The sequence below is a fragment of the Euprymna scolopes genome, chromosome 28 (genome assembly GCF_053919585.1).
Source record: "Euprymna scolopes isolate OS-2025 chromosome 28, ASM5391958v1, whole genome shotgun sequence".
NCBI lineage: Eukaryota > Metazoa > Mollusca > Cephalopoda > Sepiida > Sepiolidae > Euprymna > Euprymna scolopes.
Window position 1 is genome coordinate 59,089,933 of NC_136509.1, and position 20,661 is coordinate 59,110,593.

The window sequence follows — 20,661 nt, forward strand, 5'->3', positions numbered from 1 at the left end:
ATATAAAGAGAAAAGGCGGCCATTTAAAAAAAAATTTTCTTTGTTCTTTTTGACTACAGGGAACCCCAAAGGTTTGTACCAATTTTTAAAACATTTAATCACAGAAGAATAATTTATCTTGCCTTTGGTAGCATTTCAGACCACATAAAGAGAGCCATATTTGCTAAAGATTGTTTTTTCTTTGTTTTTTTTTACCAATCTTTAATAAATATAATCCTTTTTACCTTTTCAAAATTTTCTAGGAACCAATTTATGTTAAAACAAAGAAAACTGAGTGTTTTGCTAAAAACTGAACTTGCAATTTTTTTTCAATTTTTCAAATATAATCTGAGAATAATAAGAATGAAAACATTTTGATGGGTGAAAAAGTCATGTGCATGATTCTGAAAGTAAAGTTAATGAAATTCATGTTAGATTTAATTTTTAAATTATTGTTTTTAATTTTACATTAAATTTTTGTTGATAAGATCATATTGAAAACTATTTTTTTTTCTATAGAAATGTCTTGGAATGTGGCAAACTAAAGATAAACCCTTTAAATTAAATATTCACATGGTTTATTAAAGAAAAAAAAACATTCTCTCAGTATATTCTGATTAGATTAAATTACTGTAGATTTCTCAACCCAAATCAGATTGGCTATTCTTTCTATGAACAATTTATTACAATATTTCTAAAATATATTTAAAAACTTCCCTCAATATTTTTTGTAAAAAAAAACAAAAAAAAAAAATATGAACAATTAAACAAATATTTTTTTATTTATCAGAAAAAAAAATTCCCCATGACAAAAAGCTGTTTGCTTTTTTTTTATTTACAATATTAGTTGTGAAAAAGCCCGTTATCCAAACAAATTAAACATTACTTCAGTCAAGAAGGATTTCTTACATAAAGAGTACAATATATTTGTGATTATTCTCTTTAAAAACATCTTTTTGCTTTTCTTTTGTTATACTAATTCAAAACAAGATCAAACATAAAATATAATAGATGACAGTTTGTTGATAAACACTATCTGCCTCCTAATTCATAAATATTTTCTTTAACCCATTAATTGGCACAAACTAACAGTAAAACATATTCCAGAATACATACACACAAACTCATAAAAATGATGTGACTAAAACAGGATATAACCCTATAAACTCAGATCAATGGTTGCACACTAAGATACATTACATTTGAAGTCATTTAATAAGTTCTAAAATTTATTTTTTTTCATCTATTTCCTTTTTTTCTGCGGGGGGGGGGGTCTAAAATGATAAAAACATGTTGAAATTAATTGAAGTTTTTTCATAAAAGTATTTGAATGAATACATTATAACATCTAATTAAAAATGAATTGAGCACGCAATAAAAAACACTAATAATTTAAAAATTTCCTTGGAGAAAGGGCCACCAGGTAAAATCAAAAAATTTGTGTAAAACTATTTTAGAAAGAAACATTAACAAAAAGGGATCCCCAATCTAAAATATTTGTGTAAAACTATTTTAGAAAGAAACATTAACAAAAAGGGATCCCCAATCTAAAATATTTACTTTTATTTTATTCCTTTTTTGCTGATATTTTTTACATCTGTTTAGATGTGTGATACTTTAAAGTGGACCTGAGGTGAACTTGTGTCACTAAGTGCTGAGAGGGGGATGGGTAATAGGAAACAATAGATAGGAAGTAACAAACAATGAATCTGTAGGTATTTTTAGATCGAGCTTTTTAGAGTTGACATGACAATAGAAACCTACAGATAAAAGCAGCTTCCAGTAGCCTGGGTGTGGTGTGGGGGGCGGGGGGTCAACCTAAGATACCAACGTAGAAGAGACAGTTAGTTGACAACTAGATGCCCTTCACAGCGGATGAGAGTTGGACAGTTTTTAGAGTTGACTATGAAACAGAAATAGAGACGAACGTAACATCAATAGAACGGAGAGAAGACACACACACACACACAAGTCCAACAGTCAATTTATATGTGAACATTGGCGTTTGAGTTTTTCCTTTCTTTGTTCCACGACTTATTATATTACTTTTAATATTTTATATTATATTTTACTATTATATTACTTTTGTGAAACCACGTGTGTTCCCATCGACAGTCGCCAGCAAGAAAATGATGACCTGGCCATAAGAGGAATAGTCGAACGAAAAATCCATGATACACGACGTTGGGAGTTGGCGATCTATCGGGGGAGACACGTCTGGTCACAAATGGTGTCGTTAAACCAGAAATCCGACCTTGGGGCAATTTCATGCCAAAATTTTTTATGGTAAAAAAAAAAAAAATTAGAGAGAGAGAAAAGGACAAAAAAAATTTTAAACGGACAAATTAAAATATTTTTTTATTACTATTTATTTATATATATATTTTTTTATTATTATTTATTTATATATATATATATATATATATATATATATATATAAATAATAATAAAAAAAACTAAACAAACAAGGAAAAACACAGGAACACAAAAAGAAAGTGAAAAGAAGAGAGCTCCCGCGTTATAGACTGGAAGAGAGAGAGAGAGAGAAGGACACGCGATTAGGCAATTTTTTTAAAAATTACATTTTCGCCTCAAACAAGGCGAAGTGCCTCTTTGATGTAGGAATGAATACAACTAAACGTAAAATGAGCACCTACAGTTGACCCCCTCTCCCCAACAAAAATTCTGCTTACACTTTTTGAAAGGGAGGTGCTCATTTTACGTTAAACTGTGTTCATTGTACGTTGACTCCCAACCTCCAACATAAAGGTGGCCATACTCATTTTTCTTCGCTTTTATTTGTCAAAAAGAAAGCGCCCTAAAAAAAAAAACATGGCCATAAAGTGGGTGCTCATTTTACGTTAAATTTTTATAGAAAAGTGATCCCCCATTTTTTAAAACTAACATTTCTTCATATCTTGGAAACTACTCGTTTGCCATAATTTTAAATGTTATTTTCGTTTTCAGCGCCACTAGCAGTATCAGAATTTTGGGGGAATTTTTGACAACCCTAACACAAAACTGCGAATAACATATACAAAACTTCTCCGTTTAAAGTGGGTTGCTTATTTTCTTTATGGAATATACTTTCAAAATAAACTATTAAAGTTGTTTTAAAAAAATAATAGAAATATTATTTTTTTTATTGCCGGCATTTTGGAAACACTTTTTTTAAATAAAAAATAATATTTCTACTATTTTTTTAAACAATTTTAATAGTTTATTTTGGAAGTATATTCTCCAAAATTCTGACACCTACAGGGGCCACGACATTTACCACAAATAATTATTAATAAGCTTTTGGGATAACAAAAACGGTCATAAAAAAAAGTTTAATCTATTTCACGCTGATATAAATATTGCACAGTAAAATAGTTGAACTAAAAAGATAAATGATTTTTCTTATTTAGAATTATTTAAACAAGGAATTCCGTTTTTACGATATCGCTTTTATTAAAATTGTTAGGTGAAAGTACATAATATTTTCACCATACTCCCCATTTTAAATGTTTCTAAATAATAATTTATTATTTCAGCACATAACTTAAATTACATGTAAAATTCAATTTTATATACATACTTTAATTTTCATTTTAAAATATGTTCTAAAAAAATAAAAATAAAAAGAGGCGTGTTTTTTTTTTTTTTTTTTTTAAATATCTCAAACATTTTAACACTTACTCTGCTATATTTAGATGGAGTAAAATCCTTTCTTTTTATTGCATTAATCCACTGGTAAATTATTTCCTTTTTTTTGGGAAATGAAAACACGGTAACTTTTGGTCCATTTTCATAGTTACCTTCGCATTTTGGAACTATACATCTCGACAGCATGTTTAAATTTATTTAACCCTTCAAAACTTTAAACCAACTTCCGGTTTAGTCATGAGACACGTGACCAAATTTCAACAGACCGATGTTCATGACGTCACCAGACTAAATTATAGTCGTCGCTAGGCCATCATATTACGGTAGCCACGGCGTGAGGGCCTTACTCCTGTTCCTCTTAGTGCAGTGCCTTGAAGCATAGTCACAACATGGTTTTCAAGAAATCATCATTCTAGCTGTTGCCAGAGAGATTGGTTTCTAAGATAAGAAGGGCAGAGAAAGCGGGAGAACAAATAGTTCATAGGTATCAAGGTCTCAATGGGAAGGGGTATCATAATATCTTACATTTCCTTAGGCAGGAGATTTATCCATTAGAGACAAGGAGTAGAGATATGCAAAATTATCTCGGGAGCTATAATTGCTGCAGGCAAGAAGCAAAAGGGCCATTTTGCCAATAGTGGGGAAGGCACTTAGTGTCTTGTTTGGAATGGTGTTTGAGGCAGATGTTAGTATGATTAAACAAAAACTAGTTGACTTAGCGGAGGATCAAAAGGGTTTAGCACAGTCTGTCCATCTTGAACGTTACTCGGATAGAGTTAGCTGAAAATAGGCAGACAATTAACTGGCTAGTTAAGAATGTTCAGGGTATAGGACGGGACCTAAGCAACCTGACTCAGGCTTTATCGGGTGAATTGCACGAGCTGGGGCATTTTGTGAAACAATTCATCCAACTTACAATGATAATAAGGAAACTTCAGCAGACCTCGCAGTCCCTGTTACTTTCCTTGGAACATGTCAGAACCCGGCTGGACATGCTTCCTCTATGGCACTTGTCACCGAGTATAGTGGCATCAGGCCGCCTCAGGGATCTCCTACTTAGGATACAAGCCGAGTTGCCATACAAGCTCCGTCTTCCCTCACTCCCCAGGATTGTGGCGCTACAATAAGTCGCTTGGTTGCATAACCTTAATGGAGGACAACAGGCTGTTGGTCTTTATTGCTGTTCCACTTCTTGATGTGGAGGGTACATTTGAGGTGTTTCAAGCTATGTCTGCCCAACCCTTTTCCCAATAGAACGGAAAACTTTGAAGCAGTTGCTCGTTATAAGTTGAAAGCCGAGTACATTGCCCTTAACCTGGCTAGGACTAAATTCATGTTGCTCTCCCCTGGTGAGGCAAACGCATACAAACAAGACATATTGGGGACTTGTACATCAAAAAGTCCCGTATACATCAGCAGTAACCACAGGCTGTGATTGCTGGAGTTGTTTAGAGGTAACCAGATGGGGATTGAGCAGACCTGCCAGCGGAGGTATCAATGAGAAAACTACTGCCACAGGCAATAGGCCTGTCCGACAGAGTATTGGCTTTAGCACTGAGGAAGGAGTTAATTGGTGCAAGTGTGTGGGGAAGGCCTGTGAGAGCCATAAGGGCCATCCCGCCCATCAGATTACATATGGGATGTTCGCCCCTGAGGAAGGAGTTAATTGGTGCAAGTGTGTGGGGAAGGCCTGTGAGAGCCATAAGGGCCATCCCGCCCATCAGATTACATATGGGATGTTCGCCCCTGAGGAAGGAGTTAATTGGTGCAAGTGTGTGGGGAAGGCCTGTGAGAGCCATAAGGGCCATCCCGCCCATCAGATTACATATGGGATGTTCGCCCCTGAGGAAGGAGTTAATTGGTGCAAGTGTGTGGGGAAGGCCTGTGAGAGCCATAAGGGCCATCCCGCCCATCAGATTACATATGGGATGTTCGCCCCTGAGGAAGGAGTTAATTGGTGCAAGTGTGTGGGGAAGGCCTGTGAGAGCCATAAGGGCCATCCCGCCCATCAGATTACATATGGGATGTTCGCCCCTGAGGAAGGAGTTAATTGGTGCAAGTGTGTGGGGAAGGCCTGTGAGAGCCATAAGGGCCATCCCGCCCATCAGATTACATATGGGATGTTCGCCCCTGAGGAAGGAGTTAATTGGTGCAAGTGTGTGGGGAAGGCCTGTGAGAGCCATAAGGGCCATCCCGCCCATCAGATTACATATGGGATGTTCGCCCCTGAGAAGTCTATTACTCTTCCACCCTACTACCAGGCAGAGGAAAAGTTTGAGATCGTTCTTGGCACTAGCAAACATTACTTCCAGTCAATGGACAAGCCTACGGAGACGGTTGGTGGGGGAAGTGCCCAATGTGACCCTGAATAGGCTCCCTAAATTGCTGAAACCCGTAGAAAAAATAGATTTGCAGGAACTAGTTAGTAAGTTAGAAAGGATGGGACAGTGGAGGCAGGAACCCAACAGGTATGCTAGTTTGGTTTTTGGTCGGAGTAAATGGTCTAATGATAGTTGTAGCGTTAGGAATAATAATTTATAGGAAACAATGCCAGGTGGATCACCGAGGGCAAGGCATGCCAGCAGGAGACGTCAAGACCAAGAAGGGTAGATTGTTGGCCAACACAAGAAATGAGGAAGAAAGCGGCACAGAGGAGGGCCCAAATGCCAACCAACCGAAGGCTGTAGCACAGTCCAAGCAACGGCTGAGATTCATCTCAGTTCAGGTGGGACCTGACAAATGAGAGGACATGCATACTGTGTGGACAGCCCTTCATTTTAAGATAAAGAAATGAGAACAAACAAAGAGACATTCACAGTGAAAATTTCTTTTTATTGAATTTGTCATTTATATGCAAAAAAAAAAAAAAAATAGAGACTGTTTAAACAAATTTTTCTGTACACACGCATACAAACTTTATATTTTTATTGTTGGTAAAAAAAAAAAAAAAAAAAAAAGAGAAACTGTTTTAAAGAAAAACATTTTGGTTATGTTTTAAACAAAAAAACTGCTTAAATGTATTTTCATGTATTTCTAACAATGAAGATTACATATGTTTCTTGCTTGTAAAATTGCACAGGGACTTCTTAATTGATTAGTACAAGAAATAAGAAAAATTTGAAAGAAAAAAAGAAATTTATAATTGTTAAATGCTATTTTTTTCAGGTTGTGGGTTTTATTGTATTGAATTATATTGTTGTTTTAATGTTGTCGAAAACAGAAACAGTAGAAAAGCAATTTAGTGTTGTTAAAATGTTACTTGTTTTTTCTTAATAAAGTTACAGTAAAAAAAAAAATGGCGAGAGGTTCGGTGGTGTACACAAGGTTTTCCCAGTGGGAGGTGAAAAAACCCTCCATTTTTTTTTTTTTTGGAGGCCGAGAGGAGAGTGAAGTATGCCTGTTATTGTGGAGGTGGTTAAAATTCCTCCTGTCTATTTTTGGAAGGGTGGGGCGAAATATTCTGGAGGTGGTTAAAATTCCTCCTGTCTATTATTGGGAGGGTGGGGCGGAATAGTGGAATGCCTGTTATTTTAGAGGTGGTTAAAATTCCTCCTGTTTTTTCTACCTCGATGGAGGGGCGAGATTGATTTTCCCTCTCTGGTAATAGAAGCTGTACCAGTTGACTGGAGCCAGTCAAAAAAAAAAAAAGGAATTGCTTTGCAGAGTTTTTATTTAAGGGTATGCAAATACCCCTGGAATGCCAAGAGAGTTGGGTGTGCACACCTGTGGTCTGGGGTTGGAAATGATATGGCGAATTTCTGCTTTGTTGTTTCTGTTTTTTAAGAGAAGGACATATCTCTGGTGTTTCATTATTCATGTAATATGTATGAATTTTATGTAATTTACGTTGATATGATTTTGTGTTTTTGTAATTTATGTAATAAATGACAAGTTTGGCATGGGATGTGGGTGATACTATAAAGTGGCCCTGGGGTGGACTTGAGTCACTAAGTGCTGAGAGGGGGGCAAAGACAAAGGAACAGGAAACAATAGATAGGAAGTAACAAACAATGAATCTGTAGGTATTTTTAGATCAAGCTTTTTAGATTTAACAATGACAATAGAAACCTACAGATAAAAACAGAGAAGGGCAGCTTCTGGTAGCCGGGGTGGGGTCAACCTCAGATACCAATGTAGAAGAGACCGTTGACAACTAGATTCCCTTCACGGCGGATGGGAGTTGGACAGTTTTTACAGTTGACTGTGAAACAGAAATAGAGACGAACGTAACATCAATAGAACGGGGAGAAGACACACACACACACACAAGTCCAACAGCCAATTTATATGTGAAACATTGGCGTTTGAGTTTTTCCTTTCTTTGTTCCACGATTTATTATATTACTTTTACTATTTTATATTTATATTTTTATATATTTTATATTATATTTTACTATTATATTACTTTTGTGAAACCACGTGTGTTCCCATCGACAGTCACCAGCAAGAAAATGACGATCCAGCCATAAGAGGAATAGTCGAACGAAAAATTCATGATACATGACGTTGGGAGCCGCGCACGTCTAGTCACACATGTAATCACTCCAAAAAAGTGGAAATGAGTGCAATACTTTTTTCTTTATTTGATACTATTTCTACACCATATTAGAGGTTCACAGAGCTTTAATGACCTCAAAAATATCAATGGTCAAATTATGTATACTTGTGATGAGGATGCATGTAGTGCATATGGACCACTTGACGATGCTAACCACATAGATGCTACTTTACTGGAAACATCTGTATCTGAAAGTTTGAGAGATTTGTTTGCCATTAGGTTGACTACATGTGTAGTGTATTATCCAAAAATGACTTTGGGTGCACACAAAAAAGCATTTAGTGAACAATTACTTTGTAGGGAAATACTAGATAGACATGTAATTTTAGTAACCAGCCACATGTGCAAGCATCAATTATTTGGGAGAGTATAGCACAACTAAATAAGAAGCAAACTGCTGAGAAAGACTTCCTATTGTTCCACGTGGAAGTCCTGCTGATGAGCTCAATGCTTGCATCAAAATTGTTATATCAAGACTGTAACATTATCTACAAATGTGTGTGCATATTAGCGATCAAATTGCTAGAAAGTTTGCCTCCATACTTAAAGAAAACGGGATGGCAAGACTGCAACAACTAACCATTGCAAGATCATTATTACTCTAGCTATTGCATCAAATGTCTCGTCTGTTTTACATCAACATTATAGGGTTTGCATTCAGGTCGGTCAATTATACAGGAAATTCAATAATTCAAAATTGTACATAGAATTTCTTGAGTTAATTGACTTTCCTGGGACACACTTCAGCTAGTTTATTTATAAAATATTTATATTTTTTTCTTATATAAAAAAAAGAAATATGCAGTTTCAATTTCATATTCTTTCATAAAGTTGTTAAAAAGATAAATGCTGAGAAATATCTCAAAATAAATAGAAAAAAAAAATTTTTTTTCAGGAATAAATTAATTTAAGTTGATATCTATTTTTTCTCTAATAAAACATTCTTATCAGAAAACAAGAAAAATCTATATTTATTAGTTTTATGATGAACAAAACATTGTTGAATAAAAATAACATTTTTTTATACATTCAATTGGAAAAGGGCAACAAATTGTTGACAAATAATTTGCAGATTGACACTGGATAAAACAAACAAATTTTTAGTGATTTTAATTTACCTAGTTGAAAGAGTTACAAGTATTTTTTATCAAAAAGTAAATATAATTTTGGTAAAAATTAAAAATTGTTTTGGAATGTTTAACAGAACAAGACCAAGTGACTGTGTTTCTATTTGAAAAGATGTGGCCATTGAAGTGATGTTGAAGTCAGGGATTTGACAGGTTTTCCCCATATGTCTGTAATCCCTCTTCCTCCCTTCCTCCAGTATAAATCAACGAGTTTATATTGAGTTCAAGATGCTGATGAACCAATTTCAGCAAAAAGGTGAAATTTGTAACAGAAACAAACAGAATTGGTTTCTATTAAGTTCAATCCCTATGCCAAGTGGTAAATATAATTAATCGAGATGGTGTTTTATTTGAGTGATGTTTGATTTGGTGTTCTACTAAATTTGTTATTTCTATCTGCCGTGATGGGTAGGGCACAGAATTTATAGATGGCTTAGAAATAAAAAGCTGAGGTGACAAATACAAAATAATTCATGAAAAAGCAAAGACAATCTGTGATTTCCTGTGAAACAGAAAAATACAGCAAAACTGTTAACATACCTTCATTTCATAAAATTTAAGGAGAAGATCCCAGGCGTGCATAAGTTTGGTAGCTCCTGCTGCTCGGTTTGGAAAACAACCCCAAGTCACAAGACTATTACTCTGACCCAACTAAAAAAAAAAAAAATTGAATAAAAACAACTTCAAATATTTCTTTAGAAAATGAAAACAAGTGTATGATATAAAAAAAATCAGTCTAAACTCATTTTAGAGCGAACTGATTCCTATCATTATCTTAAAAATCCTTTATCAACAGAAGAATTTCAACAATTTGAGAAGCCTTTTTATATTTGTTCAATTTATTATTATTGTTGATAGTTACAGTTCCTCCACTCTCTCCATTTGTGTATGCGGAGGGTTGAACTTACCTCTACTAATCCATGCTGCATTAAGTCTCGGATTGACATGGCCAATTCTTTCCGTACAACCTGTGTCAGTGCCTGGCTGCTGGGAGGAATCTGTTCCTGAAAATTAAGAAAATGTCTTGAAATTCTTTTAACACAAACAAAACAAGAATCAAATGTATTTGATTTTGCACATTCAACGTAGGAAATTCTATTTCAAGCTGAAGCCACATTTCTTGATAATAACAGTGGAGAAATAGCAGAGTCTATTTAAACAACTGTAGAGATGGAATTGAACCCAAGACGCCCAGTTACAAGAACAAAGTGGTTTTGGCGTCACACACACATAAAAATAGACTCGCTCGCTTGCATGAGAGGCAAGTGCAGGCTACTTAAACAAGACATTCACGGCACAAAAGAACTTTAAATTTAAAACAAATGAAGAAATCCCATACACACAAAAGAACTTTGAATTTTAACAAATGAATAAATCCCATACACACAAATGAATAAATCCCATACACACAAAAGAATCTTGAATTTTAACAAATGAAGACATCCCATACACACAAAAGAATCTTGAATTTTAACACATGAAGACATCCCATACACACAAAAGAATCTCGAATTTTAACAAAATAAAAACATCACATACGCGCAAAAGAATTTGGAATTTTAATAAATGAATAAATCCCATCAATACAAAAGAATCTTTAATTTTAACAAATGAATAAATGCCATAAAAAGAAAAGAATCTTGAATTTAAACAACTGAAGAAATCCCATACACACAAAAGAATCTTGAATTTACACAAATGAATAAATCCCATACACACAAAAGAACTTTGAATTTTAATAAATGAATAAATCCCATACACACAAAAGAACTTTGAATTTTAACAAATGAATAAATCCCATACACACAAAAGAATCTTGAATTTAAACAACTGAATAAATCCCATACACACAAAAGAACTTTGAATTTTAACAAATGAATAAATCCCACACACACAAAAGAATCTCGAATTTTAACAAAATAAATAAATCACATACGCGCAAAAGAATTTGGAATGTTAACAAATAAATAAATCCCATCAATACAAAAGAATCTCGAATTTTAACAAATTAATAAATGCCATAAAAAGAAAAGCATCTTGAATTTTAACAAATGAAAAAATGCCATAAACAGAAAAGAATCTCGAATTTTTACAAACGAATAATCCCATACACACAAAAGAATCTTGAATTTTAACAAATGAATAAATCCCATACACACAAAAGAATCTTGAATTTTAACAAATGAAGAAATCCCATACACACAAAAGAATCTCGAATTTTAACAAATGAATAAATCCCATACACACAAAGGACCTTTGAATTTTAACCAATGAATAAATCCAATACACACAAAAGAATCTTGAATTTTAACAAATGAAGAAATCCCATACACACAAAAGAATCTCGAATTTTAACAAATGAATAAATCCCATACACACAAAAGAATCTCGAATTTTAACAAATGAATAAATCCCATACACACAAAAGACCTTTGAATTTTAACCAATGAATAAATCCAATACACACAAAAGAATCTCGAATTTTAACAAATGAAGAAATCCAATACACACAAAAGAAGCTTGAATTTTAACAAATAAATAAATCCCACACACACAAAAGAATCTTGAATTTTTACAAATAAATAAATCACATACACACAAAACAATCTCGAATTTTTATAAAGGAAAAAATCCCATACACAAAAAAGAATCTCGAATTTTCACAATATAAATACAGCACATACGCGCAAAAGAATTTGGAATTTTAACAAATGAATAAATCCCATACATACAAAAGAATCTTTGAATTTTAACAAATGAATAAATGCCATAAAAAGAAAAGAATCTTGAATTAAACAACTGAAGAAATCCCATACACACAAAAGAATCTTGAATTTTAACAAATGAATAAATCCCATACACACAAAAGAATCTTGAATTTTAACAAATGAATAAATCCCATACACACAAAAGAATCTTGAATTTTAACAAATGAATAAATCCAATACACACAAAAGAATCTTGAATTTTAACAAATGAATAAATCCCATACACACAAAAGAATCTCGAATTTTAACAAATGAATAAATCCCATACACACAAATGAATCTTGAATTTTAACAAATGAATAAATCCCATACACACAAAAGAATCTTGAATTTTAACAAATGAATAAATCCCATACACACAAAAGAACTTTGAATTTTAACAAATGAATAAATCCCATACACACAAATGAATAAATCCCATACACACAAAAGAATCTTGAATTTTAACAAATGAATAAATCCCATACACACAAAAGAACTTTGAATTTTAACAAATGAATAAATCCCATATACACAAAAGAACTTTGAATTTTAACAAATGAATAAATCCCATACACACAAATGAATAAATCCCATACACACAAAAGAATCTCGAATTTTAACAAATGAAGAATTCCTATACACAGAAAACAATCTTGAATTTTAACAAAATAAATAAATCACATACGCGCAAAAGATTTTGGAATTTTTACAAATGAATAAATCCCATACCCCACAAAAGAATCTCGAATTTTAACTAATGAATAAATGCCATAAAAAGAAAAGAATCTTGAATTTTAACAAATGAAAAAATCCCATACACACAAAAGAATCTCGAATTTTTACAAATAAATAAATCCCATACACACAAAAGAATCTTGAATTTAAACAACTGAATAAATCCCATACACACACAAGAACTTTGAATTTTAACAAATGAATAAATCCCACACACACAAAAGAATCCAGAATTTTAACAAAATAAATAAATCACATACGCGCAAAAGAATTTGGAATCTTAACAAATGAATAAATCCCATCAATACAAAAGAATCTTGAATTAAAACAAATGAAGAAATCCTATACACACAAAAGAACTTTGAATTTTAACAAATGAATAAATCCCATACACACAAAAGAACTTTGAATTTTAACAAATGACGAAATCCCATACACACAAAAGCACTTTGAATTTTAACAAATGAATAAATCCCATACACACAAAAGAATCTTGACTTTTAACAAATGAAGAAATCCCATACGCACAAAAGAATCTTGAATTTTAACAAATGAATAAATCACATACGCTCAAAAGAATTTGGAATTTTAACAAATGAAGAAATCCCGTACACACAAAAGAATCTCGAATTTTAACAAAATAAATAAATCACATACGCTCAAAAGAATTTGGAATTTTAACAAATGAATAAATCCCATCAATACAAAAGAATCTCGAATTTTAACAAATGAATAAATGCCATAAAAATAAAAGAATCTGGAATTTTAACAAATGAAAAAATCCCATAAACAGAAAAGAATCTGGAATTTTTACAAATGAATAAATCCCATACACACAAAAGAATCTTGAATTTAAACAACTGAATAAATCCCATACACACAAAAGAATCTTGACTTTTAACAAATGAATAAATCCCATACACACAAAAGAATCTTGAATTTAAACAAATGAATAAATCCCATACACACAAAAGAATCTCGAATTTTAACAAATGAATAAATCCCATACACACAAAAGAATCTTGAATTTTAACAAATGAATAAATCCCATACCTACGAAAGAATCTCGAATTTTAACAAATGAATAAATCCCATACACACAAAAGAATCTTGAATTTAAACAAATGAATAAATCTCATACACACAAAAGAATCTTGACTTTTAACAAATGAATAAATCCCATACACACAAAAGAATCTTGAATTTTAACAAATGAATAAATCCCATACATACGAAAGAATCTCGAATTTTAACAAATGAATAAATCCTATACACACAAAAGAATCTTGAATTTTAACAAATGAATAAATCCCATACACACAAAAGAATCTTGAATTTTAACAAATGAATAAATCCCATACACACAAAAGATTCTTGAATTTTTACAAATGAATAAATCCCATACACAAAAAAGAATCTTGAATTTTAACAAATGAATAAATCCCATACACACAAAAGAATCTCGAATTTTAACAAATGAATAAATCTCATGCACACAAAAGCACCTTGAATTTTAACAAATGAATAAATCTCATACACACAAAAGAATCTTGAATTTTACCAAATGAATAAATTCCATACACACAAAAGAATCTTGAATTTTAACAAATGAATAAATCCCATACACACAAAAGAACTTTGAATTTTAACAAATGAATAAATCCCATACACACAAAAGAATCTTGAATTTTAACAAATGAATAAATCCCATATGCAAAAAAGAACTTTGAATTTTAACAAATGAATAAATCCTATACACACAACAGAATCTCGAATTTTAACAAATGAATAAATCCCATACACACAAAAGAATCTCGAATTTTAACAAATGAATAAATCCCATGCACACAAAAGAATCTTGAATTTTAACAAATGAATAAATTCCATACACACAAAAGAATCTTGAATTTTAACAAATGAATAAATCCCATATGCAAAAAAGAACTTTGAATTTTAACAAATGAATAAATCCTATACACACAAAAGAATCTCGAATTTTAACAAATGAATAAATCCCATACACACAAAAGAACCTTTAATTTTAACAAATGAATAAATCTCATACACACAAAAGAATCTTGAATTTTTACAAATGAATAAATTCCATACACACAAACGAATCTTGAATTTTAACAAATGAATAAATCCCATACACACAAAAGAACTTTGAATTTTAACAAATGAATAAATCCCATATGCAAAAAAGAACTTTGAATTTTAACAAATGAATAAATCTCATACACACAAAAGAACCTTGAATTTTAACAAATGAATAAATCTCATACACACAAAAGAATCTTGAATTTTAACAAATGAATAAATCTCATACACACAAAAGAATCTTGAATTTTTACAAATGAATAAATTCCATACACACAAACGAATCTTGAATTTTAACAAATGAATAAATCCCATACACACAAAAGAACTTTGAATTTTAACAAATGAATAAATCCCATACACACAAAAGAATCTTGAATTTTAACAAATGAATAAATCCCATATGCAAAAAAGAACTTTGAAGTTTAACAAATGAATAAATCCCATACACACAAAAGAACTTTGAATTTTAACAAATGAATAAATCCCATACACACAAAAGAATCTCGAATTTTAACAAATGAATAAATCCCATACACACAAAAGAATCTCAAATTTTAACAAATGAATAAATCCCATACACACAAAAGAATCTCGAATTTTAACAAATGAATAAATTCCATACACACAAAAGAATCTTGAATTTTAACAAATGAATAAATCCCATATGCAAAAAAGAACTTTGAATTTTAACAAATGAATAAATCCTATACACACAAAAGAATCTCGAATTTTAACAAATGAATAAATCTCATGCACACAAAAGAATCTTGAATTTTTTACAAATGAATAAATCCCATACACACAAAAGAATCTTGAATTTTAACAAATGAATAAATCCCATACTCACAAAAGAATCTTGAATTTTAACAAATGAATAAATCCCATACACACAAAAGAATCTTGAATTTTAACAAATGAATAAATCCGATACACACAAAAGAATCTTGAATTTTAACAAATGAATAAATCCCATACTCACAAAAGAATCTTGAATTTTAACAAATGAATAAATCCCATATGCAAAAAAGAACTTTGAATTTTAACAAATGAATAAATCCCATACACACAAAAGAATCTCGAATTTTAACAAATGAATAAATCTCATACACACAAAAGAATCTTGATTTTTAACAAATGAATAAATCCCATACACACAAAAGAATCTTGAATTTTAACAAATGAATAAATCCCATACTCACAAAAGAATCTTGAATTTTAACAAATGAATAAATCCTATACACACAAAAGAATCTCGAATTTAAACACATGAAGAAATCCCATACACACAAAAGAATCTTGAATTTTAACAAATGAATAAATCTCATACACACAAAAGAATCTTGAATTTTAACAAATGAATAAATTCCATACACACAAAAGAATCTGGAATTTTAACAAATGAATAAATCCCATACACACAAAAGAACTTTGAATTTTAACAAATGAATAAATCTCATGCACACAAAAGAATCTTGAATTTTAACAAATGAATAAATCTCATACACACAAAAGAATCTTGAATTTTAACAAATGAATAAATCTCATGCACACAAAAGAATCTTGAATTTTAACAAATGAATAAATCCCATACACACAAATGAACTTTGAATTTTAACAAATGAATAAATCTCATGCACACAAAAGAATCTTGAATTTTAACAAATGAATAAATCTCATACACACAAAAGAACTTTGAATTTTAACAAATGAATAAATCCCATACACACAAAAGAATCTTGAATTTTAACAAATGAATAAATCCCATATGCAAAAAAGAACTTTGAATTTTAACAAATGAATAAATCCTATACACACAACAGAATCTCGAATTTTAACAAATGAATAAATCCCATACACACAAAAGAATCTCGAATTTTAACAAATGAATAAATCCCATGCACACAAAAGAATCTTGAATTTTAACAAATGAATAAATTCCATACACACAAAAGAATCTTGAATTTTAACAAATGAATAAATCCCATATGCAAAAAAGAACTTTGAATTTTAACAAATGAATAAATCCTATACACACAAAAGAATCTCGAATTTTAACAAATGAATAAATCCCATACACACAAAAGAACCTTTAATTTTAACAAATGAATAAATCTCATACACACAAAAGAATCTTGAATTTTTACAAATGAATAAATTCCATACACACAAACGAATCTTGAATTTTAACAAATGAATAAATCCCATACACACAAAAGAACTTTGAATTTTAACAAATGAATAAATCCCATATGCAAAAAAGAACTTTGAATTTTAACAAATGAATAAATCTCATACACACAAAAGAACCTTGAATTTTAACAAATGAATAAATCTCATACACACAAAAGAATCTTGAATTTTAACAAATGAATAAATCTCATACACACAAAAGAATCTTGAATTTTTACAAATGAATAAATTCCATACACACAAACGAATCTTGAATTTTAACAAATGAATAAATCCCATACACACAAAAGAACTTTGAATTTTAACAAATGAATAAATCCCATACACACAAAAGAATCTTGAATTTTAACAAATGAATAAATCCCATATGCAAAAAAGAACTTTGAAGTTTAACAAATGAATAAATCCCATACACACAAAAGAACTTTGAATTTTAACAAATGAATAAATCCCATACACACAAAAGAATCTCGAATTTTAACAAATGAATAAATCCCATACACACAAAAGAATCTCAAATTTTAACAAATGAATAAATCCCATACACACAAAAGAATCTCGAATTTTAACAAATGAATAAATTCCATACACACAAAAGAATCTTGAATTTTAACAAATGAATAAATCCCATATGCAAAAAAGAACTTTGAATTTTAACAAATGAATAAATCCTATACACACAAAAGAATCTCGAATTTTAACAAATGAATAAATCTCATGCACACAAAAGAATCTTGAATTTTTTACAAATGAATAAATCCCATACACACAAAAGAATCTTGAATTTTAACAAATGAATAAATCCCATACTCACAAAAGAATCTTGAATTTTAACAAATGAATAAATCCCATACACACAAAAGAATCTTGAATTTTAACAAATGAATAAATCCGATACACACAAAAGAATCTTGAATTTTAACAAATGAATAAATCCCATACTCACAAAAGAATCTTGAATTTTAACAAATGAATAAATCCCATATGCAAAAAAGAACTTTGAATTTTAACAAATGAATAAATCCCATACACACAAAAGAATCTCGAATTTTAACAAATGAATAAATCTCATACACACAAAAGAATCTTGATTTTTAACAAATGAATAAATCCCATACACACAAAAGAATCTTGAATTTTAACAAATGAATAAATCCCATACTCACAAAAGAATCTTGAATTTTAACAAATGAATAAATCCTATACACACAAAAGAATCTCGAATTTAAACACATGAAGAAATCCCATACACACAAAAGAATCTTGAATTTTAACAAATGAATAAATCCCATACACACAAAAGAACTTTGAATTTTAACAAATGAATAAATCTCATGCACACAAAAGAATCTTGAATTTTAACAAATGAATAAATCTCATACACACAAAAGAATCTTGAATTTTAACAAATGAATAAATCTCATGCACACAAAAGAATCTTGAATTTTAACAAATGAATAAATCCCATACACACAAATGAACTTTGAATTTTAACAAATGAATAAATCTCATGCACACAAAAGAATCTTGAATTTTAACAAATGAATAAATCTCATACACACAAAAGAATCTTGAATTTTAACAAATGAATAAATCTCATGCACACAAAAGAATCTTGAATTTTAACAAATGAATAAATCTCATACTCACAAAAGAATCTTGAATTTTAACAAATGAATAAATCTCATACACACAAAAGAATCTTGAATTTTAACAAATGAATAAATCTCATACTCACAAAAGAATCTTGAATTTTAACAAATGAATAAATCTCATACTCACAAAAGAATCTTGAATTTTAACAAATGAATAAATCTCATACTCACAAAAGAATCTTGAATTTTAACAAATGAATAAATCTCATACTCACAAAAGAATCTTGAATTTTAACAAATGAATAAATCCCATACACACAAAAGAATCTTGAATTTTAACAAATGAATAAATCTCATACACACAAAAGAATCTTGAATTTTAACAAATGAATAAATCTCATACTCACAAAAGAATCTTGAATTTTAACAAATGAATAAATCCCATACTCACAAAAGAATCTTGAATTTTAACAAATGAATAAATCTCATACACACAAAAGAATCTTGAATTTTAACAAATGAATAAATCTCATACTCACAAAAGAATCTTGAATTTTAACAAATGAATAAATCTCATACTCACAAAAGAATCTTGAATTTTAACAAATGAATAAATCCCATACTCACAAAAGAATCTCGAATTTTAACAAATGAATAAATCCCATACACACAAAAGAATCTTGAATTTTAACAAATGAATAAATCTCATACTCACAAAAGAATCTTGAATTTTAACAAATGAATAAATCTCATACTCACAAAAGAATCTTGAATTTTAACAAATGAATAAATCTCATACACACAAAAGAATCTTGAATTTTAACAAATGAATAAATCTCATACTCACAAAAGAATCTTGAATTTTAACAAATGAATAAATCTCATACACACAAAAGAATCTTGAATTTTAACAAATGAATAAATCTCATACACACAAAAGAATCTTGAATTTTAACAAATGAATAAATCTCATACTCACAAAAGAATCTTGAATTTTAACAAATGAATAAATCTCATACACACAAAAGAATCTTGAATTTTAACAAATGAATAAATCTCATACTCACAAAAGAATCTTGAATTTTAACAAATGAATAAATCTCATACACACAAAAGAACTTTGAATTTTAACAAATGAATAAATCTCATGCACACAAAAGAATCTTGAATTTTAACAAATGAATAAATCTCATACTCACAAAAGAATCTTGAATTTTAACAAATGAATAAATCTCATACACACAAAAGAATCTTGAATTTTAACAAATGAATAAATCTCATACACACAAAAGAATCTTGAATTTTAACAAATGAATAAATCTCATACTCACAAAAGAATCTTGAATTTTAACAAATGAATAAATCTCATACACACAAAAGAATCTTGAATTTTAACAAATGAATAAATCTCATACTCACAAAAGAATCTTGAATTTTAACAAATGAATAAATCTCATACACACAAAAGAATCTTGAATTTTAACAAATGAATAAATCTCATACTCACAAAAGAATCTTGAATTTTAACAAATGAATAAATCTCATACTCACAAAAGAATCTTGAATTTTAACAAATGAATAAATCTCATACACACAAAAGAATCTTGAATTTTAACAAATGAATAAATCTCATACACACAAAAGAATCTTGAATTTTAACAAATGAATAAATCCCATACACACAAAAGAACTTTGAATTTTAACAAATGAATAAATCTCATGCACACAAAAGAATCTTGAATTTTAACAAATGAATAAATCTCATACTCACAAAAGAATCTTGAATTTTAACAAATGAATAAATCTCATACACACAAAAGAATCTTGAATTTTAACAAATGAATAAATCTCATACTCACAAAAGAATCTTGAATTTTAACAAATGAATAAATCTCATACTCACAAAAGAATCTTGAATTTTAACAAATGAATAAATCTCATACACACAAAAGAATCTTGAATTTTAACAAATGAAT

The 20,661-nt window shown here is 30.0% G+C and overlaps 1 protein-coding gene across 2 annotated transcripts in view; it reads right to left on the minus strand.

Moving 5' to 3' along the window:
* LOC145249667 (RUN domain-containing protein 1-like) overlaps positions 1-20,661 on the minus strand; it is a 480,843-nt gene that overhangs the window by 12,977 nt on the left and 447,205 nt on the right. Inside the window, exons 13-14 of one of the 2 annotated variants that reach the window (XM_080111452.1) lie at positions 10,221-10,316; positions 9,853-9,963 (exon numbers count right to left, since the gene is read on the minus strand). In XM_080111452.1, coding sequence (XP_079967578.1) covers positions 9,853-9,963; positions 10,221-10,316 — 207 coding nt within the window. The remainder of the gene's footprint in view (positions 1-9,852; positions 9,964-10,220; positions 10,317-20,661) is intronic. The other variant, XM_080111453.1, reaches the window with a different exon arrangement.